We start from the raw sequence: 24,862 nt of genomic DNA, 5'->3' as shown, positions 1-24,862 counted from the left end.
CTTGAGTTACTAAAACAATTAATATACGAGTAATGCTGGTATATTCAAAAATTAGTGACAATTATGACTTAATATAGGGGTTATTTTTTATTTTGTTTATTATAAAATACAAAAGTTTTCACATATTACATAAACATATGGACCAAAGATTCCTTAACAACCCAGAGTGTTCTTGTCCACAGCATACAACAGATATACATCTCCTGCTGCTTAAATGTGAAGTGTTTGCCCTTTAACCTCTTGCTTCTGACTTAAAGTGTCAATAAATGAGCCGTGAAGACGTCCCTAGAATCAATTTAGTTAAAATTTCCAAGAAGTTTCAGTAAAATGTAATCTTTAAATGTCACTGCCTGCCAGTTTCACTTTGGTGTTCATGCATTATAATACAGTTATTTCAAGTGTTCATAACTACACAATGCCAGCAACACAATGTCAATGCACTAATGGTCCTCTTCTGAATCAAGAGGTCATCTGTAATTGCCATGGGGTCAGAACACCAGTCAACGTTCAAAGGCATGACTCTGAAAACACACGACCTAGACCCGCTTGGACGTGAAATGGCAAAAGCTGCCTTGGAGACACATACAGTACAACAGTTACAAGCCTTAAAACATTCAATAATAAGGTGCTTTTAATTTCAAACCGGTGCCTACGTGTATGCGTGGTTTATGACAGTGTTTTTCGACACTCGAACAGAAGAGGATAAATCTCCTCCACGGCAGATGCCACAGTCTGAACATTTGGTCCTAGAGAGAGATAAGATCCAACATTAGTTCAGCTCGTCTTTATGCTAAACGTAAGAAAGCAGGTGGTCACATTCATTATTCACAATCTAAATTGTGTAAATGTCAACATGAAATTATTATTAAATAAATATAGTTTGTTTTCTCACACAAACCGCTTGTTTCGTGTCTTAGGCCATCAATGTGTACTTGCATTTAAGACGAGTCATTAAATCATGTTTAATTTGGACTTCCCTGAGCATGCTCTTTGAGGTGGTGACCATAGACCTCCATTATATGACTGACAGACAAGAACGGTTTGACCGAAAAATGTCAAAATTAAAACTTCTGCATAAACAAAGACATCTATATCTTGGATGCCCTTGAGGTAAGCTAAACATGTCAAAAATTAATTTCAAAGTGAACTATCCCTTTAAGTAAAAAATCGTATAAATAAATAAAATGTAGCTATAAATATAATTTAAATGATACCTTCTGCGCCTCTAGTGAATAAAAACATTTACTCAAGACTCAGAGCGTCATTGTAGCTCTCAGCATTATGTTTGCTCATTTTCAGACCTTTATAGTCTGCATAGGATGAATCCTGCAGGCTGTCTTTAATATAATGTGGCTAAATAATCTAGGAATAATCCTTAAAATATGTGACTAATGCAATAATCTGTATGAGCTCTATAGACGCCTGCACTGAAGTCCTTACATACCGAGGGCTGGCATTGTATTAAAAGGATCTTCAACTGTCTAGATTTTTTGCAGCATATTCCAGACAAAACGATACTGAGTGAAATGTGTGTGAGTGATTTACCTGTAACAGTGATACTGCCTGTGGAAAACACCTGCACTGTACTCCTGAGGTTTTTGATTCTGTATGTCGCAGCAGGATGGAGCTCGGGTTCATAGCTAAAAATACATACAGACACAAACATAGTGATGAGACCCCTGCAATCCAGCTGCAGGAGAACATGTGAGATTGCTCAATGACGCCACATACACCATTTCACCACTAGAGGGCACTGTTCCCTTTTTTTAGGCTCTTAAGGTTCCTTTAAAGCTGGCGTTAACATCCATCTCTCGCGATCTGATCGCACGTGGTCATATGGGGCACATTAATGTTCACAGCTGGTATTAACATACATCTCAAATGTGTCTCCTGTGACCACTTGTGACTGAATTTTATAGAGAGGAAGGTCTCAAAAACATCGGCCCAAAACAGTTGTTAATACCAAATCAACAGGCATAAGGACAAAGTCCCAAAGTATGGAGAACACCCTGGGAGGTCTTACCTGGCAATGGGACGATTATTTTTAGTGAACTCAATGAGACGGATTTGAAAAGGCAGGGAGCACACAGCCAACACATTGACAACCTTAAACTCCGAGAACCTCACCTGCAGATGTGAAAATACAGTTTTAATCATCATTCAGAAGATCTACAAAGCCGTTTACAAAATTGATCAAGTTGCTATTAATTCATTTAGACACCTTGAATCCAATCTTCTGCAGACAGCGGGCCAATCGGCGAGCACCCAGTTTGGCTTCCTCCTCACTAAAGCAAAATAAACATACAAGAAATTGACCAACTCACCAAAACAAACAGTATCTAAGAAGACAACTGCAATTTTAGAAGTAGCACAAACAACTCTTCCAGCAGTTCTGAGAATTGAAAAGGAGATTTTATTGGGACCTTGTTGCTCCAGTGCAAATAATTTTCCCTGATGACCATATAGAGGCAGTGATACGTGGTTTTCGCAGCTTCATCAGGACTTTCTGGAAAAACATCCACAGAACATAAGCAACAACAAGTGTTAATGATTAGCCATATCCTTATTAATACTGCTGATACTGACGATCTCAGGCAAAGGGTGAAAACAACGCTGATGCCACTTTCCATGAATTGTGTACATGCTAGTGTCCTATTACAACTTGAGGAAGAAAATGTATGTTTTTTTGTTGTTGTTATGCAAAACTACTAGTTTAGACATGTTAAAACTATTATGTAACAGACCTGATAGTCTTAAAAGAAAAAAAATAACACTCTTCTTATGGCATGGCATCTCATTCTGTTATTCAATTTTTACACAAATTGTTATTTTAACCATATTGTTCATCAAGCACAATTCATCTCTATTACCTATTGTAAGAACAATACTCAAACAAACATTTTGTATTTAATTTAAGGGAGCACATATTAAATGTTGGCAAGAAGGTAACTGACTATTTGATGAAAAAAAAATTGGCCCTGTTTACATAATTGTTTCATGCAAATGTCTGTGATCTAAAACATCTGACTGTCTAGACTTACTCCCACTTCTGGCTTGTAGATGACATTAGTCCCTTCTAGGCCGATGGTACGCAGGTTTAGATGGCACCTGGTTCTGAAGACAGAGACGACATTGGTAATGATGATATCAAGCGCCACATCGTTACTGGGTTCCATGGAGCCGCTGTAGATGTTTTAGGCTTGACAACCCTTTTACAGATGCATGTCACGTTACAAAACACAACCTGCAGAACACAAACATATTTTTGTTTTACATTACATGTAGAATTTAGCAGAATATAACTTATGAATTACATGTCTTTGATGGCGGTAACCAAATCTTGGTTTGGAACCCACAACAGGTGGTGATTTATTAACTAAGACCATTGTCCCCAAAACAAAGGCACTTAACCACAGCTTTACCACGGGGAATGATCCCTGTACTGTAAGTCACATTGGATTTAAAAAAAAAAAAAAATTTTTAGTATATGTACTAAAGTGGAAAAAGGAACCATGCAAATGTAGCTGCCTTCTAAAACAATGCAAATCAGCCAATTAGTTTGCATCTTCAACTTTCTTTTTAAAGTAAAATTAAGGTGTCCACAAAGCACTGGCACGGAGATCACAAGACAAAAAAGTACGTCATTCCATGGTCATAACTTTATCTCAGCACCATTTACTCATTCAATAAACACATTTATACAAAGCAAAGCATGCAATTCATCTGCAGGAGACAACAACATTAGACGTGCATGCTAGCTGTTTCAGCTCAAAGAGTAAATAACGGGGCAGCGCTGTTGGAAACAAAACATCGTAGATTAATATCCACGTGAAAGTGATTATTAATAAGGTTCAACAACACAGTGAGTTTTAGTTAATTACTAAACGAATAGCTAGCAAAAACATACGCTAATAAAACTTTCACTTACTTGAGCTAAAATGGTGTGTCCGACTGAATTTTCAGCTATAATGTGGTAAGACGTTTTTAAAACAATTATATGAATGTTTAAAAATCTATATGAATAAAATGAATGGTTGGGATAGCACAAAAAGTAAACAAAAGCGTCAACACACATACAACAGTCAACCGGCGATTGTTGTCATGGATGCCTTAGTTCCTGCGCGAGAAACTGTCGATTTAACACGCTACAGCGCCTCCAAACGGATGGGAGAAGAACAGCGACATAATTCAAAAGTGTGAGAGTTGACCATGCATTTCTTTCATAAGTACTCACAGATTGTTTATAAACATAAACATTAAAAATGAAAATTCGGTGAGACATTTATCCGTAAACTTTATACGCTGTTAGTTTTTTAAATAGCAACATTTCCACCAGAACGTAATTCTTTTAAATGTTACATTTGAATACAGTAGAAAATAGATTACAATAAACAAAATAAAATGTATCTTTAAAAAACTTTACGTATATGTCCTAAACTAAAACGATAAAACATAATTAACATTAAATTTAATAACATTTTAAATAAGCTTTTATGTTTTGTCAGTATGTTTTGTCCGGTTTTGTCTTGATTATATACTTTTGTTTTTAAATCAGGCAATATCAAAGTCATCCTTCATTCTAAGGGTCCTCTTTCCATTTAACCCTAACCTGCGTCGGTCCTAATTAGCATACTATCAGTCCTAAACTAAATAGTAAAGACATTCTCTGTTGCTGTTCAACAACACCAACAACACCAACAACACCACCACCACCACTACCACCACCACCACCTCCTCCACCTCCTCAAAGAAACAGGTGACTTTTATAGTTTTAAAAACATTTTTTTAAGTGTGTGCTTATTTTCATGGTCACAATTTTTATGTCACATCTATCACGCTGTTTTTATAGTTACTCTAAAATGGCGGCATATAAATAGTTTGACGGGTTTTTCTTAAATCTGACGTTGTTGAACCATATTAAGTGATAGACATAGAGAAACACATTTTGTAAAGAATTGAAAGAGGCAGGAGTTTGCACCCCAACATATGTGAATTCCTTTGAACATGTTGAACTAATTCATCCAAAATAATTGCTTGATACATAAACACTCTCTTACTATCTTCTCTACACTTAGTGACAATTGTACATTGGACATCTGTCCGTGAGCCTGAAAGAATCGTCCAGCATTGCATTGTGTCCGACACCCTTTTTTTCTGAGATATTATTCACAGCTTTCCACTGCAGTGTTTATTTTGTCCTGTCTCAGGTCCAGGTTTAAGGGGGTCAGCAGCTTTTGTCTGAAGTGGACACATCTGGACAGAATGCACTTATAGCATTTTTTTGGTTTTTGGAAAGGTAAATGTAGAATTGAAGAAGCCACTCTGGCATGAGAAAAGGATATTAGGGTTTTCAGCTGTCAGTGTTTTTAATGAATGAACTCATGACACCTATATTAGGCCTACACTCTGAACCAACAGATAAAGTCTTGATTTATATGATAGCCTACGACGCTATCAGTAAGGGTCCCTGGTAGAAATGCGATTTTATTTTCATCTGTCCCTGTTTTTTCATCCCGACGTGTTTACAAAGCCATTCTGATTTTACTAATTTGGGCTCGCTTGAACTCCAAGACCCTTGACTCCAAGTCCAAACTGGATGTTTCCCAAGGAAAACAGCACAATAGCTTCAGAGTGATTCAGTGCTGTTGTTTGGTTCCTCCTTGGTTACCAGATAGGCTTTGTGAAATCTCAAGGGCCTCTCTGGCAGAAATATACTGAAGTAAATAAAATAAATTGTGTGTGGAAAGCCCTGTAGAGATGTCCAGAGCTGTTTACTATAAAGCCTGAGATTTAAAGCAGGTTACGGCAGTGTCAGACCACAAGCGATGTCCGCCGCGCCCCCTGCCTCACTGCAACTTCAGAGACTTAAGTGTGTTTATAGACTATAAAATAGACTTTAGCATCATTGAAATTCTCTTCCTGAGAGAAATAATGCACTGTTCATTAAGATAGAAGATACATAAACAGACAGAACAGGCAGAGTAAACACATTCTCCATCACTCCCTTGCTCTTCGGTGAGCCCGACCACCAAGATCCTCTCGGATCTTCTGTCCTCCTATCCGCTCATCTTTTGGATGGGGGGAAAAAAACAAAACAGCCGTGGCTTTTACTCCAGTCGATTCCAGAACCATAATTCTTGTTTACGGCGCTGGAGGTCAGAAAAAGGAAGTGCTATCACTGTTATCTCCTCTGCCAAACAGCATAAACAAGACTCACTGCCTTAATGCCAGCATTATGCACCATTTGCATATTGTGCTATAAAGAGGACCTTCACGATCGCTCATAACTCGGGTCGGAGGTTAAGAAAGGGTCGGATCCGTTGGAAAGTGTTTGGGGTTAGATGAGGGGCATTGGACGGCATACTCTTGCAGGAGGATGTGAGTTCTGGAACCCTTGTAAAAGTAAAATCAAACGCATGTGGGCGACTCTTTGTCTAGTTTGAAGACAGAGATGCTGAAACGCCATGTCATATTAAACATTGTTTGCGCAGTTGGATGTGCTGCTGAGGTAATGAGGGTGATTTGTAAACAAGGAGGGGTGGAGCATGACCTCCACACTGTGTTTACATTGGGCAGAAATCTCAGGAACCAAACACTGGGATTGTTGAGCTACAGTAATGCATTCTGGGTATTGATACGCGTTGGGGAGCAGCCATCTCAGATATTCTCTTCTTTACAGATGAAAATACTTTTGGCCTTGTTTTTACAGCTTTATCTCAAGGGCTTTCAGGTAAATAAATGAAGTAATGTGCATAAAACCACTTATAGTAATCAGGTCTTCCTTAGGACACCATAACAAGAATAGGCGTAGAGCAATTTCACAATTTTTGATCAAGTGGGTAAAGGTCACCCAGTAACGTGAAGTTAACATGAGGCTAATCGGATACTTATTGTGCACTGACTCTACTTTTGGGAAGAATTTTATTTCATTTTTTATTTTATTTTAGGCCATACTTTACCTCAAACTGAATTAAAAAACCCTTTAAATATATATATTTTTAAATCAAATGTAAAATCATTATTTTTTGACTGGCAAATAAGTAAAAGGAAATTTGTGATAAACATTAGCATTACAACAAATTTTTCTTTTTGTTTTTTAAATTTCATTTGTAAAAAAAAAAAAAAAAAAGAGTTTGATAATTTGATAATTTGAGTTTTGTGTTTGATAATTTCTTACAACAATTTACTCGTTGATTTTGTGCAAATTCTATAAGTCGGCCAAAATGTGTTGTTTCTTGATAGCTTTTAAATAAATGAGGAATTTATGGTAGAACCCATGCAGCTTGTGAACAATTGTGCCGTGAAATCATAGAGAGCGAGACTTCTCAGATCTCTGCATCTTTATCACATCTGGCAATGCAGAAAAGAGAACCATTTGAGCAGGACGACAGTGCAGGATGAAGTGAGATAAAAAAAAAAGAGAGAGAGAGAGAAAGACCGACACACACACACACACACACACACACACACACACACACACACACCTGCTGTATGCACTGGTTTATTTTCTACAAGTGATTTAAAGTCAGTAGATTTATGCACACTAGAGTGTCTGGTGTTTCAGCACTAAGCCATAAAAAGAGAGAGAGAGTGTGTGTATGTATGTGTGTGTGTGTGTGTGAACAGACTCTGTCTCAGTCGTAAAAACACAGTTCTGGGAACCTTCATATGTTTACATCATCCATTCATACCAGCTAAATCACATACACGCTGTGTTCGCTTCAATTCAGTCATTTGCATATATATATATATATATATATAAATTTGCTTCTTTTTTTTGTTGAATTTTTACATTTTTCACCGAAAAGAAATAATGATTTTATTTCTGCCATTGGTCGACCAAACAGACAGATGGCACCGCCCCAAACTCACGCCATTGGTTGAGCCAATGTTGCTGTTGTTGGTCTGATTGGGATGTTCAAACAAACAGGGCAATGTTTTTTATAGCACCACAATGTTTACACTTTTCAGGATATCGGCCTATAAATTGCTTACTTGTAGTTCTCTTGCCATATTAAGTGCACAGAAGAAAGTGTTTTAACACTGATGATAATTATTAAATATTTATTAGGCTATTTTCTAAAGACAAAGCCACTGAACATGTTTATGACGCCTCACCTGCCACTGCAAATATTTGCCCCTGCCACGGCTTCTCTTGCATTTCTTCTAAATTCCCATTAGCAGGAAGTTCATGCCTGGCACAGGTGGGGATGGAGGGGAAGAGGTCAGCTGATTTCCATGGAGATGAAGTGCTTGGGTGTGGTGCTGTGGATGTGTTTGGACTGAGCAAGAAAGACAGAGAAGATGTGTTTATAAAGACTAGCCTCTCTCATCACAAACACCTCTCTCTTCTTCTCTCTGCCTCTCTATCTTTCTCTCATCCTCTCCTTGAGATAAATAAACTGATAAAAAAGTGAGGGGGAAAGGCCATGACGTCAGTCTGGCCCCTAAAACTGTGAGTGATGTCACAGCTCTCCCTGACCTCTGCTGTCACTCAGGCTGGAGTGTTTTATGTGAGGGCTTCTCGTCTGAGTTCAACTGCTCAAAAATAACAAAGCTGGATGAACTAAACGTACTACATCTTGCGCAGTGGAACTAAACATGAGTTTGTGCCACGTATACGCTCTGCAAAGTTTTGCGAGTGACTACAGCGTTTAGTTAAGGTTCTGTGTGTGTGGTTTTAGTAATGCATATTAATATTTAGATACAAAACAACTTTGCATCCATATAATGGCATAAATAATAACATTTGTTATTATTGGCAACATATTCATAATGGCTTATGTTTTTTTGTAGTACTTTAATGATCATGTAGATATTATTGTGTCAAAAAGCTGCAATTAATTACAAATTGGTTTTACATATTGGTTATCAAACACTTAAACGTAAAGTAATTTGTATCAGTCATAAAAGGGCAATATGTGTTAATCTCTAGTTAGACGTTAATCACGTATAATCAGGTTTTGATAATGTACATTTACGATGTATATAAAAACCTATGTTTTTTTTGGTGTTGTTAAACGAAATTAAAACTTTATTCTGCAAGGACTCATAAAATTGATTAAAAGTGACAGTAAAAAGTGACCTTTACTCTAAGATTTTTATTTCAAATAAGTTGTTTTCTATTCATCAGTGAATCCTGAAAAAAAATGTATGTTTCCATGAAAATATAAAGCAGCAGAACTGCTTTGACATTGAAATTAATAAATGTTTTTTGAGTAGTAGATCAGCATATTAAAATGATTTCTGAAGGATCATGTGACACTGTAGACTGGAGCAATGCTGCTGAAAATACAGGTTTCAATCACAGGACAAAATTGCGTTTTAAAATATATTATAAAATGCACATATCAATAATATATATTATTTAAAATTGTATTAATAATATTTCTCAAAATTACTGCAGCCTTAGTGAGCATTAGACAACTTTTTTATATATACATATATATATAAAAAAATCTGACCGCCCCCAAACCTTTGAACGGTAGTGTATTTCCATAAATTAGTTTGGACAGTAGCCTATACAGCACATGTGGAAATGTGAAAAGGTTTGTGACTGTACAAAGACAGTTTATGATTGCTTGTTTCTTTGCTAAGTAGCTCGCTGTAACTTTCTAGCACATCCTTGTTATACACTGTTAACCCTGTTTGAAACCGAGGGTTAAAAGTGGTGTTTACCCTGTACTAACCCTGGTCTTTATTTAAATGTTCACCCTGGGTTAAATGTAGTGTGAAAAATGTTTGTGTACAGTTTGCGATTAAGCACTGTGAAGAAGAGTGATGATTGTATTTAGCAGCAGTGTGTACGTGCCCAGTATGCAACCTCTGTTTGAGTCACTATATTTAAGATATATAGGTTATGGTTTGTATGTCATGACATAATACAAAGTTGCTAGTAAGTGACCATCATCACGCAATCCCTCTCTGGCAGGGATTGTACAAGATTCTTTGTACTGGAAGTACCAAAATATCAGAGGTCTGATTACCCCCAGTGAGTGACTGAGGAGGTAAGACAGTACAGATAAGAAGGTGAATGACTGTTTGACCTCAGACACATGCGTCACTGTCTGCTGTGGTAAAGTGCACATGTAATGAGAGTGTTGTGTTTTAAGGGGGTTGTGTATTCATTGGAGTTTTTCTTTTATCCACACAATTAGAATTCAATTTATAATGAATGCTGGTGATACTTGGTTAATTTCTGAAAGATTGCTTTTGGTCTCTGTTCCAGTTTATGACCTTTATACTCTCTCTGTGTGTTTGTTTATGTGTTTTGTAGTTGTGTGTGTGCATATTTTGATGTTGGTCTGTGGGAGTCAGCCAAAGGCTGGACAGTTTTAGGAAAAGTATTCTTAGAAACGAATTCTTCATCATTGTCATGGCAGCCCTCATTAGAAACCATACCGATCCTGAGCATAACGAACGTAACGGTCAGATGACACAATTCACCTCTTAGATCTGAGGATGTTATTAAAACTCAAAACCATAACCAATAAAAATCTGTCAAATATGTGACTGACCCCAGCACAGATTAATCATCAGACTCATTCACATGAGAGTTATATTTCTCCTCTTGAGTTTCATATCCTGTTACAATGCGTGGGTGACTAGATGAGTTCAGCAACCCTCAGCTCTCTCTCTCTCTGTCTCTCTCTCTCTCTGTATTTGCAAGCATTTAGGTGTCACAACATATTACATCATGCAGTATATATAAACACACATACATATATATGACAACTGAGTGTTTGGCATGGTAATGGTTTGATAAGATTGATGTTTGGTCTTGGTGGAATCGATCTCCTTCTGGTGTTATTGCTGTTGCTGTAAAGTTCGGGACTTGCTACTGCCATTACATACACGACCAGCCCGTTCTCATTTCAAGGCGTCATACTGATGCTTTTGACAATGCATGGCACCCTTTAGCGTCAATATGAGATGCAGAGGACCAGAAGGCGGCTCCTAGTGGTCTTACCCTAACCCTACCCCATACCTAAACCTACTCATAACCAAAGCGTGTTATATTGACGCTAAAGGGTGCCATGTGTGTTGGATTTAGACGCATTGTCAAAAGCGTCACTATATGATGCCCTAGGATGAGAATGCGTTGGCACGACACACTGCTGTGAGCAAGTAAGACATCCTGCCGCTGAATAATATAATAGCGTGAATGAATTACCCGTAGCAGATCTATACAGGTGGAGCTGGGGAAAGTGGAGGGTTTCTGAAAGCACGCTGCACTGCTGTAAATGCTGACCGTGTATTTGATGGTTGAGCAGCGACCTCATTGGCTACTGATATAGCAGGAACCAATCAGCTGTACCCTAGAGAATGATCTGATTGCAAGAAGCTTGAGTTAAGGACCAATTACCCTTCATCTAGAGTTTCATGACAGCTTATTTTTTCCTTTTCTGATGAGCAATCATTAACGAGTCACAGGTGAAGCGAATATCGTTTATTGTCTCCTAACAAGGCCACATAGATTAGATGGTAAACAATCAGTAATCATAATCAACGTGTTGGATGCAGGAGAAAAGGATCTGAGTAACTTTGACAAGGGCCAAATTGATTTGACAAGACGTGTTTGTGTGTGTGTTTACTATTGTGACGTATATCTGAGTGAAACAAGGAAAAATGGTGTGTGGGACTCGATTTTGTCGGAAATTGCAAATGGATTGGATGGTTGTGGTTTGCTGATGTCATGTGAGTGACAGGTTGTCCAGCCCTCACAAAAGTAGTCAAACGATTAATCGCATCCAAAATAAAAGTTTGTGTTACATAATATATGTGGGTGCACTGTGTATAATGATTTTATATATAAATACACTTACACACTTGTATATATTTAAGAAACATTTTCATGTATATACTGTATAGATTTGTATATAATTTATATTATATTTAAATATAAATATTTTAGATATAAATTTATATTTTTTCTTAAATATACATGCATGTGTGTGTATTTATATATATATATACACACAAAATAATTATACACTGTGCATTGTGTTTACACCCACATATATTATGTAAACACAAACTTTTATTTTGGATGCCATTAATCGTTTGACAGCCCTACTCATCAGAGAAAAGAAGAGATGATGCAAGAGGGAGGGGAAGTTATTTTGATTAAAGTTTACAAGGCACATGAATAAAAAAATATGGGTACAGATAAATCATTTATATTGCAGTTTCCCATAAGAATGGTCCATTTTGAAGCAATGTACAAACAAAGCAGTGTACCACATTTTAAACAATGTACAAATGCAAATGTTTGCATTACATGGGCTGTTTTATCTTTGTGCTGGATTAATGCACCTGTGTAAATGTCATTAGGAAAGGGGGAAACTGCACTCTCTTTTTACAGGCTTTGATACATTGCCATTTTCTCTCTCTTCTCTGTTACAAGAGAGCTTCCCTAGAAGAGGATTTGTTTTAGGCGACTAAAATAGGCTAAACAAATGATTCATGTTCTCTGCTTCCCTTAGAAACTCTTTCTCAATGAGAACAAGATGTTTAGAAAGCAATGAATGGAAAAAGATGATTGTAAAAGTTGGATTTTCCAATTTAGTCTCAATCAAAGCCAGATCTGTTGTCATAATAACTTTCTTGCTTGCTTTTTCTCTCATATTTAAGAAGCCTTATTCTTTTAAATGAAGAGAACAGCACTTTCATAGCCAATGTCTCTGATAACTGATCCATTATGTGGAATGTGTATGTGTGCAGTGTGTGGGTTAAAAGTTATCTGCCCAGCTGTGTATGAATGAGAGACTGCACATATGCATTATCCCAGTCTCAGACACCTGTGTGTGTAGACGAGATAGATGAATGAGAGACTGAATAAGGAAAAAGACACAAGGGAAGCGCATATGTACGTTTATTATCTTTAATCATGTGAAAAATAGATAAGAGCTATCAAACTGTCTGTAAAATGATAGATTGAAAGCTTTCTTACACAAATACACGTACACCACATCCACTCCAACTGTAAAACACTCCTTATTTCCTTTCAAACACTTCTCGTTTGTGTCAAACAGGTCTTGTGCGCCAAACCCAAATACAAATCCGTGAGGCATTTCAATTACTTTGAAATAGATAATGTTTCATTATTTTAAGATAAACATGAGCAACAAAAAGGAACAAGGCAAAAGATGCAGAGAACTCTTACAGAGGATTGAAATAGACGCACGCTTTGAGAGATAGTTTGACCTTTGACCCAAGGAGGTTTCCTAAGAAGTTTAGCTCAAACACTCAACTTGTTTTCTTTCCGCCACAGACTTTTGGCCTGAACTCTGGCCACCATCTTAACGGGAAGACGATGCATTTTGGAGACATCAAGCATTTTTGTGCTTGTTTGGAAAAACTCTGACCGGCTGCACTGTGAGTGAATGTGTGGATGAATCAGATAAACTAAGTTTGAAATCTGGCCATGATGCAGATTTACTGCGCAAGTTATTCACTGACAGTTATCAAAATATTTGGCAGGAGTGCCTTGCGGATACTGAAGTTATGCTGAAGAGAAACTAGAGTGATGTTTAAGGGGAAAAATTCACATGTTGGCAATGTATTTGAATGATTTTTTTTGGATGGATTCAATTCAAGGAGGAAAGCTTATGTTTGGAGCAGGTTGTTACTCTCGAATCTCCTTTGAGCTTCAGTTCAATTCCGTCAAGTTTAATATCACGTCATCGGTTGTTTTGTTACCGATCGGCATTGAAGTCATTGACTGGTGTGATAGACAAACATGTACTCATGTTTGAATCGAAAAGATTTTTTTGTGAATAATGATGACAATTTCTTCCTTTTGCTCACACAAGTGTTTCTTTGATTTTGAGGAGTTTTAGTGCATACATTATGATACTTTTATAGTGCTTTTCCATCAAAATATCTTGTTTTGCGAAAGGTGGGTTTGGAATGACCAACCCGATCTCACGGGCATTCGTACGAATTTTACGAGGTGGCTAATTCGTAACAATTCATACGACCTCACTCGTACGAATTAGTACGATTTGTGCAAAATCATACACATTTTACAAATTGGCCAATTCGTATGAATTCGTACGAATGACCTACCCCTGACCCCGCCCCTAAACCCAACCATCACGTGGGTTTAGACAAATCGTACGAATTCGTACGAGTGAGGTCGTATGAATTGGTACGAATTAGTCACTTTTTAATCATTCGTACGAATTGGTCGTGAGTTAGGGATGGGCAACTATTAATCGCGATTAATCGCATCCAAAATAAAAGTTTGTGTTTACATAATATATGTGTGTGTAGTGTGTATAATTAATTTGTATATATAAATACCCACACATGCATGTATATATTTAAGAAATATGTGCATGTATATATTTATTCACAATTAATATTATATATAAATATAAATATTTGATATATTAATAACACATTTTTCTTAAATATATACATGCATGTGTGGGTTTTTATATATACAAATTAATTATACACACTGCACACACATATATTATGTAAACACAAACTTTTATTTTGGATGCGATTAATCGTGATTAATTGTTGCCCATCCCTAGTCGTGAGATAGGGTAGGAATGACAATTTCCTTTGTTATGTGTAAACTGTTCCTTTAAGAGACAACAGCAACTATCTACTGTTAGGTGTGTGAATGTCTATGTCATTAGCATGAGTGTTACTCCACACTGTATGAGTTCAACTTCGTTCATCAGCTAAATTCTGTCATGTTTACAGAGTGAGAGAAGGATGAAAGGACCATGGGGAGGAATCGGAAAATGTATAAGGTGTTTATATGTATCCAAGTGTCTGTCTGACTATGTTGAGTGCATGTGTATGTGAGGGAGTGAGAGAGAGACTCATTATACATGAATCACTCAGTCTTGAATATCGCAAAGTGTTGGCGTTAAATAAAACGTTTCAATCATCAGTCATCGCTCACCTCATCTCTGTACAACAGAGCTCAAATACTTAATGGACGTAGCTTCAGTTCCATAGAGAGAGTGTTAGAGCGTTTGTGAACATGGGAAGTGTAACACCTGCAGCTGCTCTCTTGAGAAGCAGACACACACTTAACGCTGTGCTAGACGGACAATAAACAAAGATAAAAATGTAAATGGCGCCAACTAAACAAAATAGTAACAAATATGTTCGAAGGAAGAAGAGATTTAGCAGTTTAGCTTTTTAGGGTCACTGGTAATGACATTGCATTCCTTGGTAAGAAGAGATGGAGATAATAAAAAACTGGAGAGGACGTAAGGGGCGGAAAACAAAGGGCAGCGATTGTGTTTTAATGACCCTCAATCCTCAGTTACTCCACACCTAAATGATGTATGGCTTTACTTAGCTCTACTTAAGTGACAGTTACCTAAATCTGACAAAACCACCTTTATGTAAAACAATGGTTTATGGGTCACTAGTGTATATGACTGTTTTTACAGTATTACTGTATTAAACATCTGTGTGTGTGTGTGGTATTCCCTATATTATGAGGACCAAATGTCCCCACAAGGATGGTAATACCAGTACATTTTGACTTCGTTTTGGGGTCAACTATTTTCTATATATTTTTTTTTTGGTCCCCATGAGGAAAGCAGCTTATAAATCATAATAAATGGTGTTTTGTAAATCTAAAAAGAATATACAGTTTGTACTGTATAAAAATCATTATGTCTATGGAATTCCCCCATAAATCATTGTATGTGTAATGAAGTACATTATAGATTGATAGACTTTGCTGCTTACTGCAACATCTCCTTGAACCATTGCCCACTTTGATGCACACAGGGTTCACACACACACACACACACACACACACACACACACGCCCCCCAGAGACCACTTCTCTCTCCTCGTGTTCCTTCCTGTAGTAACATCCTTTTGGAAGACATTAGAGCGCATTAGACCAACCCCATCTGACAGAGTGATGAAGGATTTTGAAGTGGCAGTTTTGGGGGTTCAGTCTCTGCTCTGACCCTCAAACCATTACCAATGAGATTTACAAATATTGCAGGCATTGGAAAGCTCAATATATGACACATATTCAGATCTTACCACTTTAAATTGAGTTTTAAAGGAATAGCTCACCAAAAAAAAATTCTATTTTGTCATAATTTACTCATCCTCATGTCGTCCCAAACCCGCGTGCTTGCTTTCTCCTTGAGAAAACAAAAGTCCTGCGGTTTTCCATGTAGTTACTATAGAGTTTTGAAGCTTAAAAATAACACAAAAGCAGTATGAAAGTATTGTGAAAGTGATTTTTGGGATTTCATGGCTGCGTTTCCCAAAAGCATGCAAGCCTAAATCGTAGACCTACAATCTAATTAGGATTACGATGCGTTTGGGAAACAATTCATTCACTTCCCTCATGAACTCTCATAAAAAGGAGACATAAAAAAAATATGTGCTGAATTTTTAGAGAAATTGTGAAGAGCAAAAAGGCAATCTTGGTTATTTTAAAGCAGAGAATCCCTAAAAATTAAAGGTTTGTATTATTACATTGTGCTTTAAGACGTTTTAATTCAAACATAGAGCGTGGAGGGGAGCAGTTTAAAGGAGGGACTCCATATATCAACTGATGGGCCATGTGGATGGAAATCTATAGAAAATAAAAAAGAAAGCGTTTTTGTGTGTGAGAAAAGGGAGGCAGTCATGTGCAGTATCATAACGTAGGAGTTCGAGACATATTGCATTTGAGGTGGTCATCATGTCCTCTCTATCACTGCTGCGATAGGGCTTCTCCCCGGCTTGGCGGAAACCCGGCGGACTGCAGTCTGCCTTTTCTGCCTGGTTATCAGCTCCACGCCGTGAGCTCAGCGCCGCAGAAGCCCAAGAGAGCTCCATCTGAACCACACTGATATCTAGGCTTCCTGCAGTGGGTCAGAACCAACCTCAGAACTGATCACTACCATTAAGATATTTGGCAGGCCAAGCTTTCAGGCTAATTTTTGGTGATAAGACAGTGTGAGGAGTGAACGTGGGAGCATACCCACACATGTATAAGCGAAGAACCCATCACATTAAACGGTAGACATCAAGATAGGGCTTTAGCATTTCTATCGGGAAACGGACCCTTGACCTCTGATGAGGAGAAAAAATGCTTCATCCATCCAAATCTTTCACACTAGCATCTCCCTCCTCATATATTTTATTGCATGATATTAATTCCTGTTTGCAGACATAAACAAGTGGTGTCAGGCTTGTCAAACAGACTGATGGAAGTATGATGCTGGAGTGTGTGTGTGTTACAGTGTTTGAGCTATGAGTCACAGATGCAGCATTACGAAACAAGCAGCACAGAGCCAGCTCTCTTCCTCTCATTATCCCGCTAATGGGCCGACTGGCAAAAACACAGCCGCTAATGTCAGGAAAAATCAGAAGTACAGTATGTGCGAGTGGAAAACAGAAGTTTGTGAGTGTTAGTGCTGGATAGGATTATGCCTGTTTTTTTAGACTTATTTCGACTTGTGTACTGTCTGAACAAACAAACGAATAAGGAATATTTATTTTTGAGACACTGTATGCATTGGGTTTAAGTTCCAGGTAGATCTTGGGTATGAACATAAATAATGAGGGTTTTACTATGAACAAATTTAGGGCATTACTGTGCTTTAGGTGGTTGCTATAGGCTACGTTTCTATATATCTGAACCAAACGGTTCTTCCACAGCCCAATAGGGAAGGTGTGAAGAGATTTGAAGAGAGTGACAGGATCTTTTGAACACATTAGTGGAGTTTTGCTGGGAAGTTTGGGGGTTGTTAGCCTCACTGATTTGTACTCTCATCCTGATGATAACACACTCTCTGTGGACACGGAAACCTTTAGCTTTATAAATTGTGCTGGCTCTGCTCATTTGAAAATATGTCCCATGTGACTCCCTCCCACAGTAACTCTCATCCAAAGATTGTGTCCTTCCATTTCTGTCTCTCTCTTTCTATTCATCCCACTCTGTCTCTATCATAACTACACATGTTCACATAGTATGAAGTTTCACGCACCTGGTGAGTTTGAGCATGTCTGCGCGCATAGACTTTAAGCGATGAGAAGAGGAGCAGTAGGTTGAGTGTGATGAAGCTCATATAGAGGAGAGAGTCGTTTATCTCTGGCTGTGTGAGAGAGATATAACGTAAATAACCTCAGCCTCACACGATCGATTTATCAGACCCTCGGCTCGATCTCACAAACCGTCCCATAAACACAGCTTTGGGGTGACCCCACATCTGTCCGGCCTGGCCGTCCCCACATGCACAACTTCAAGATGAACCTATAGAGTGGGAGCGTTGGAGAGCCTGCCTTCCTTTTATATAAACATATCTTTAAAAGAACTGCCTGGTGAGAATTATTACATTTTTAACTGTTTTCCTACCTCCTGATTGGATGAACCGCCAGACACGGACAATATACCTTGTAAAAATTCCATTCACATAATTTCAATTATTATGTGTGTGTGCATATATATACACACCAAATATTAATAAAAATATATTAAAAAATAAATATGAATTCTGCATAATAGTATTACAAATATTTTAATATTACATTGTTAATATGTTAATTCTATGTATATTTAAAATATAATGTTCTGTTACGTTTTTTAATATAATTAAAAATATATTAACATTTGAATATATATTGGAATGTGTCTATACATCTAAAAAGAATGTGTTTGTCTCTCTCACACACACAAATATATAATTAATAATTTAATAAATTAAATTCTGATACATAATATAATTAATATTATTTTAATATATGTACATTAAAAATATTATTAAATTCTGCATTGCATTCTGCAAATATTATTACAAATATTTTAATATTCAAATGTTAATATATTTTAATGATATGTATTTAAAATATAATTAAATTCTGTTAATTTTTTTTAATATAATTACATTTATTAACATTTGAATATTGGAATGTGTCTATACATCTAAAAAGAATGTTTGTCTCGCACACGCACACATTATATATACATATGCGCGCATGTGTGTGTGTGTGTGTGTGTGTGTGTGTGTGTATATATTTCCTTTCCGTGTTGCACTTTGTCATCTAAAATTGGAATGTGTTTGTCTTATTATTTTTAATGTTTGTGTCTGCTTGGAAAAAAATCACTGTTTTGACATTTTAGAAAAAGGAGTAAATACACCCCAAAGATGAATTAATGTTTCCATCTTCATGCGAATTGTATTAAGTTACCATATTTATCATTTTTTATATTTATCGTTTTTAGTTGTATTCTATCACCGTTTGACTTTAGAAAATCTTTCAGCAACACCTGCCAATGACCCCCAGCAAGACTGTAGAATCTTCTAAAGAATCTCCCTCGCGAAGTATTCTTCTCTTGAACATATGCACGTCCAGGGTTGTGTGTCCTCCCTAAAACTTTGCGACAAGGCAAAACACTTGCATTCCGACGATGGACAATGACCTTGGCAGTTAGCAGCTCTAATGCAGGGGAGTAACACCGCCACTCCCAGCTTCCCTACCCCAAAACACACACAAACACAAACACAAGCCACACACACATCCACAAATACAACACAGCTGCAAGACATCTTGATAATATCTGACAGCCGATCCATTCCAGGTCAGTGTTCATCCCAGACCGCTGCACTCCATGCCCTCATCTCTTTCCTCGCTTACATCCATGTCCCTTGTGACACAGTAACCATCCTACAGGTCAGATGCACAGACATCACTGTATGATTATCTAAACAAAACAGCTACATCTTCGCTAACACACAGATTTGTCTGGTGCATTCCAAAGTATTGTATGTGTCAGGCTTCCTCTTTTAAAAACAAAGTCCTTAAGCAACATTTAAAACCACACGATCCATCTATATTAAAGAGTTTGGCAGTTATAAAGTCTTCCATGAGGTGTTATGTTTTTATTAAGCGACTCCACAATGTTTGACCCAAGTGCTGCCTAACTGGATCATTTGTATTCAAGCCGGTAAATCAAAGTTTTTGCCTTGTTTTGTTATTCGAATTCATCTCTTTATTTTTATTTTTTACCACTTAATTTTTGTTCCCTTCCTTGAGTTTAGTTCTGGCCTGAAACACCATTTGTTAGATGCCACGTTGTAACGAGCGTGTCGTTGAAGTACATGCAAGATTAAGTGTGTGTGCAGTTGCTGTTATCTGTCATCTTGCGAGTTGGGTGACCGCCTCCTCTGTTTATGTGTGTGTGTGTGTATCTCAGAGTAACAGTCAGTGTGTGCGTGTGTGCTTGAGCTCTAAGTCGGATGCGGACATGCGAGTGTCCAGTTTCCAGTGACCTTTGACCCTATAGAGCTAATTAGTGATATCCCCACTAACACCACTGAGAACATCACATTCTGTGGCATTTGTTCATTCATTTTTCATTTACAAAGACTGCTGTTCACCTGCTGCTGTCTGTCACTGTTACACCAGAGGAACAGAACGACAGAGAGATCTTGCAGTCAGTGATTACAAAATCATTTTAAAATTGATATAATATAGTCGTTATTTCCATATATCTTGTAATATTTTGTTTTATTTCTATTAATTATTTTTAGCAAACAATTTAAAGATTTTTATAGATGACTGCTCAGTATAAAAATCAAGAAATGGTTATGGCCCACATACACTGTTTATTGTTGCTGCTATTGTTATTATAATTCACACACTGTAAAAAAATTGTTGGTTTAACTTAAATTAAGTAACCTGGTTGCCTTAAAATTTTAAGTTGATTGAACTGGATAAAGTGAGCTAATACAATAAAGGAGATTGATTTAATCATCAGAAACTCAAAATAATAAGTTATCTGAGCTAAATAAATTATTTAAGTTGATAACAAATCTTGAAAATATTTTTTTACAGTAATAATTGCCGAATTTGATAGATCATCTGATTTGTATGCATGTAACACATTAAAATGTCAATATTATTTCTCCAGTTCCTTTTATAATGTTATTGAATGCAATAGGAACTGTTTTAGCCTGTCTTTTTATCTTTCTGGGTTGTCGGTGAAGATGAGAGAGCTCAGTCTGAGAAAACAGTGGCTATTTTAAGCTCTTCACATAATGCTGCATTAGGACAGGACGATTAATCTTATATCCCACTTTTATTTTCTTTTGACCACCAGCCCACCCACCAGGGAGGGAAAGAGAGACTCACATAGACTGTACGTGACCCTATTAAAATAAACTTTTAATATACCTGCACTGAGCATTCATCTGTAAAGGTTCTTTCAATTAGTTCTGCTACTTAAGATTATTGAAAACAACTCTCCTTTAGTTTATCACACCTGTAATCTCTGTAAAATCTGATGTGCTCTTGCAAGAAACAAGATCTGTCCATTCATCTGTCAGGTTAATAAGAACTATGGCAAGGTTAAAATATCTTTGGTAATTTGCTGTGGCAGAGGGAGAGAAGAGATGCTGTTTCTAAGACACCGGAACTGTGTAGTGTCAGAGGGCAGGACCCTGGAGATTCTCTCTCTCCTTCTTGGGTAATCTCTAAACTTGCAATTAGCATGTGAACTTTATTGTTCTTTTTGCTGTTTTATGCATCCATTTAATCTGTGCATCGGGCATCTAAGGATGATGGGGACTAATTAGCATGCTGAGAAGAGAGAGCAGATACCCCAGCGTGTGTCCTAGCAATCATCACCTGTTTTAAAACCACTCTTGAGTCGCCTTCAACCTCGCCACTCAGAGCTCGCCCAGATCGGGATGTTTAGGCTTGAATTAGTAGGTTGTATTAGAGACTGGTGTGGGGTACCATTAAAAAAGCAAAACATGGGGTTTGGGGACGCGGAGTATCCATTTCACGTGCCCCTCCGGAGGCGCCAGTGGGCCATTTGAGACGCTTCTCGTGGGATCCTATTAGAGGGCATCGGTGCTGAAAGCTGCACGGACTCTCCCATGAGCAATGCGCGATTACGCGTGCGGTCATCACTGTACCATTTTATTATGAATCCCACTACTTCAGTGCGCGCAATTGTTATATCCGGTCAGAGACCCACCGTTAAAATCCTCAGGCAAATGCCACCTGACAACTGCACCAAAAAAAAAAAAAAAAAAAAAAAATTCAGAGAGCAAGTGCGGCGGTCCTGGTTGGTGCTTAACGTGAAACAGTCATTTAGCTTTCCTTTTATAATTTCCAAACGGTACAATTGCTATCAGGACAGGAACACAAAAGACTTTAGTTTTAAAAATGTACAATTATATTTTAAATGTTCCGTTTTTATAATAATAATAATTATTATTATAACAATACATTATTAATAATGTAAAAAGTATTTTGAAAAAAAATCCCATATTGTATTAATAAGTGTGAACATAAATTGGAAATACAGAAAAAATAATGAAAAAAATGTTGTCTGCTCTATGTACACTATTTCTTTGTAATTAAGAATTTAAGAATTACATTTCGTGTCATTGTTTCTCAAAACGTTTTTATTTCCATTGTAGGTAAAAAATAGCTTAATTGTGCTCGATTTTTTTTTTATCTTTATTATAATTATTTTAAATTATTTAACTTGATTAAAAGTATTCATTCTGTTAAATTAATATTAAATGAATGAATATTCATTCTGTTAAATGCATATTGTATATTGTCCTTGAATACCAATTATATTCCTGAAACTAATAAAGCAAATTATTCAGAATAATCTGAATTATGCACAGTGTAATAATATCACGATTTAAGGTTTTCTGTTTCTACATGTTAAATGACAACTAGGCTAATATGAAGCACTAAGCTATATCGCAGTGAAACTCGTGCATAATTGTATTATCTGAGCAGGTTTAGTATTTGCTTCCACTAGGAGTATCTTGCCGCGTGCGGGGGCACGCCCCTGAGCACGAGAGATAAATGGTAAGATCCTTTAGTTCGTGAGTTACAAGTTACGGTCATCCTCAAGCTTGCGCATGACACGTTTCAACTGAAGGCAGTTGCATTATCTCCAGGTCCATTCAGAGAACCACTACTTCAAATCAGTCCTAGCTTTCTCCATCATCCTCGTCTCCAGCTAAACATGTCCACCGGCTCCATCAGCGAAGTGGATGAATTTCACGAGTCCGAGCTGTTGGATGGTCTTTTGAAATTCGGTTCCGGTAAAGACCCGGGGACATCAAACGAGAGCACGGAGGACAGCTCCAACTGCGAAGGGGCATCGGTGACCGAATGTACGGGAAAGAGGCGCAAATCAGCCGCCATGCGCAAATCAGCGGGCAATGGTGTGGCCCAAGAGGGCAAGCATGTCCAGAGGAACGCAGCGAACGCGCGCGAGAGAGCGAGGATGCGCGTGCTGAGCAAAGCCTTCTCCCGGTTGAAGACGACTTTACCGTGGGTTCCGCCGGACACCAAACTCTCCAAGCTGGACACCCTGCGATTGGCCTCCAGCTACATCGCGCACCTGCGACAGATACTCGCCAATGACAAATACGAGAATGGCTACATACATCCGGTCAACCTGGTGAGAGACTTTTTTGAAAATTGGCACACACAAAAAAATAACAAGATGCTTTTATGGTCTAGCCTACTCTATTGTAGCCTATGTACAATGTAAAATGTTTACATAATTAACAACATATTTGTTTACAATCATTAAACAATCATTTCTGCCACCGTTTTTATGAGCTTTCGGAATTTTTCAAAAGGTCGAAATCTTGAATTCGGTATAGGCTGGATTTTACTTGAAGAATGCTGTTTTTCATTTTAGTGTGTTGATTTGTTTTTAGTGTATAAAGGTAAATTAGCAGCCTTAAAATTACAGCATGTTCTGAAAAGTGTTAAGCCTTCAGAAAGATTATTTTCATGACCAAATACCTTGCTTTTTATTTCAACATTGTAAACATTATTTTCATGATTTATCGCAATTTTAGTAGCTTTTGTCAAATCAACTTAGATTATTAGCCGAATGTGGTCCAGATAGCACTATTTTGAGTTTCTATTTATTAAACCAATTTTCCTTTGTTGTATTAACTAACAATAAACTAACACTAGCCTACTTATTTTTACAGTGAATAAGTCTACAGTTAGACAGTTACAGTAGGCTATTTTGACCAAATGGTAGGCTAGGCTATGAAATATCATCTGTGGTTAATCTCGAGGTAATGTTTACCATATAGCCTATAAAATTAAAAAGCAAGCGTACGTTTCTCAGTTATTTGACGTGCTTACTAATTTTAATTTTACTCTCATTCATGTTTTTTCACAGACGTGGCCGTTTATGGTGGCGGGGAAACCAGAAAATGAACTTAAAGAAATGCTGAATTCTACTCGTTTGTGTGGGACTACAGCTTCCTGAGACAACAGATGGACTTAAAACATGGACCTGTTTTAAATATTTTAGTTAAAAAAGAATAACATGTCATCTCCTATCCAAACACACGAGTGGGAATAACTGGGGACAACATCCTCACTCGCATTCCTGTAAAGAGAAAATGAAATCTATTTAAATATTCACACTTGGGCCTTGCTGGTTCAAGGCAACAATGTGTGAGATTTTTTTTTTATTCCGCTGTTTTTATAAATATTCTGTCATCACTTTTTTTATTATTAAAAAAACACCAGAAATCATTACGTATAGGGATTATTTGGTGATAATATGGCGCGTGACATGCACGCGGCTTTGATGTTGGCATCAGAATAGACTAATTGTAAATAAAAAATACTGATGTTATAGTTTCAAATGATGCAAGCTATCTCTTTGATCGACCATGGACGGAAAGTTCATGTTTATTCACTTTGCTTTGACCTGTGTGAACCTTGTTATCATTTCGCCCCACCTTTTTCTCTCAAGATCTTTGGCGAGAGGACATGTCACCCCTGCCACCCTGCCTGCAAGAGATAACATGATTAATTCCCTTAATCGGAAGAAACGTAAACCTTCTCTCTATCATGA

At 37.3% G+C, this 24,862-nt stretch overlaps 3 protein-coding genes across 4 annotated transcripts in view; 2 read left to right on the top strand and 1 right to left on the bottom strand.

The window, feature by feature from the left end:
- Positions 1–68: 68 nt before the first annotated feature.
- tbpl1 (TBP-like 1) lies at positions 69–4,099 on the bottom strand. 2 transcript variants are annotated; one of them, XM_039652342.2, is made up of 8 exons: positions 3,929–4,099; positions 3,042–3,244; positions 2,424–2,506; positions 2,222–2,285; positions 2,024–2,127; positions 1,546–1,640; positions 654–746; positions 431–571 (listed from the first exon to the last, which is right to left on the bottom strand). In XM_039652342.2, exons 2-7 carry the CDS (start codon positions 3,174–3,176, stop codon positions 667–669), a joined length of 561 nt encoding a protein of 186 aa, XP_039508276.1. In that variant the 5' UTR covers positions 3,177–3,244; positions 3,929–4,099; the 3' UTR covers positions 431–571; positions 654–666. The 2 variants fall into 2 exon arrangements, with proteins under 2 accessions (XP_039508275.1, XP_039508276.1); XM_039652341.2 differs by having other exon boundaries at positions 69–746.
- A 541-nt stretch (positions 4,100–4,640) lies between these two features.
- eya4 (EYA transcriptional coactivator and phosphatase 4) overlaps positions 4,641–24,862 on the top strand; it is a 74,190-nt gene continuing 53,968 nt past the window's right edge. The window contains exon 1 of the mRNA XM_089124636.1: positions 4,641–4,756. The gene's annotated coding sequence lies outside the window, so the exon portion shown is untranslated. The remainder of the gene's footprint in view (positions 4,757–24,862) is intronic.
- On the top strand, positions 4,661–24,302 carry tcf21 (transcription factor 21). The gene is made up of 3 exons (XM_089124655.1): positions 4,661–4,756; positions 22,923–23,431; positions 24,176–24,302. Exons 2-3 carry the CDS (start codon positions 22,991–22,993, stop codon positions 24,263–24,265), a joined length of 531 nt encoding a protein of 176 aa, XP_088980781.1. The 5' UTR covers positions 4,661–4,756; positions 22,923–22,990; the 3' UTR covers positions 24,266–24,302.

The sequence above is a fragment of the Pimephales promelas genome, chromosome 20 (assembly GCF_988280905.1).
Source record: "Pimephales promelas chromosome 20, fPimPro1.hap1.1, whole genome shotgun sequence".
In the NCBI taxonomy this organism is placed as follows: domain Eukaryota; kingdom Metazoa; phylum Chordata; class Actinopteri; order Cypriniformes; family Leuciscidae; genus Pimephales; species Pimephales promelas.
Note: the sequence above shows the minus strand (reverse complement) of the source record. Positions and strands in the feature narration are given on the sequence as shown.

Coding starts and splice junctions, on each gene's coding strand:
- tbpl1 (XM_039652341.2), bottom strand. CDS start 3,176: ATGGAACCCAGTAACGATGTGGCGCTTGATATCATCATTACCAATGTC. Junction 2,507..3,041: donor TCTACAAGCCAGAAGTGGGA/GTAAGTCTAGAC, acceptor ATGTTTTTCCAG/AAAGTCCTGATGAAGCTGCG. Junction 1,641..2,023: donor AATAATCGTCCCATTGCCAG/GTAAGACCTCCC, acceptor ATGTATTTTTAG/CTATGAACCCGAGCTCCATC.
- tcf21 (XM_089124655.1), top strand. CDS start 22,991: ATGTCCACCGGCTCCATCAGCGAAGTGGATGAATTTCACGAGTCCGAG. Junction 23,432..24,175: donor ACATACATCCGGTCAACCTG/GTGAGAGACTTT, acceptor GTTTTTTCACAG/ACGTGGCCGTTTATGGTGGC.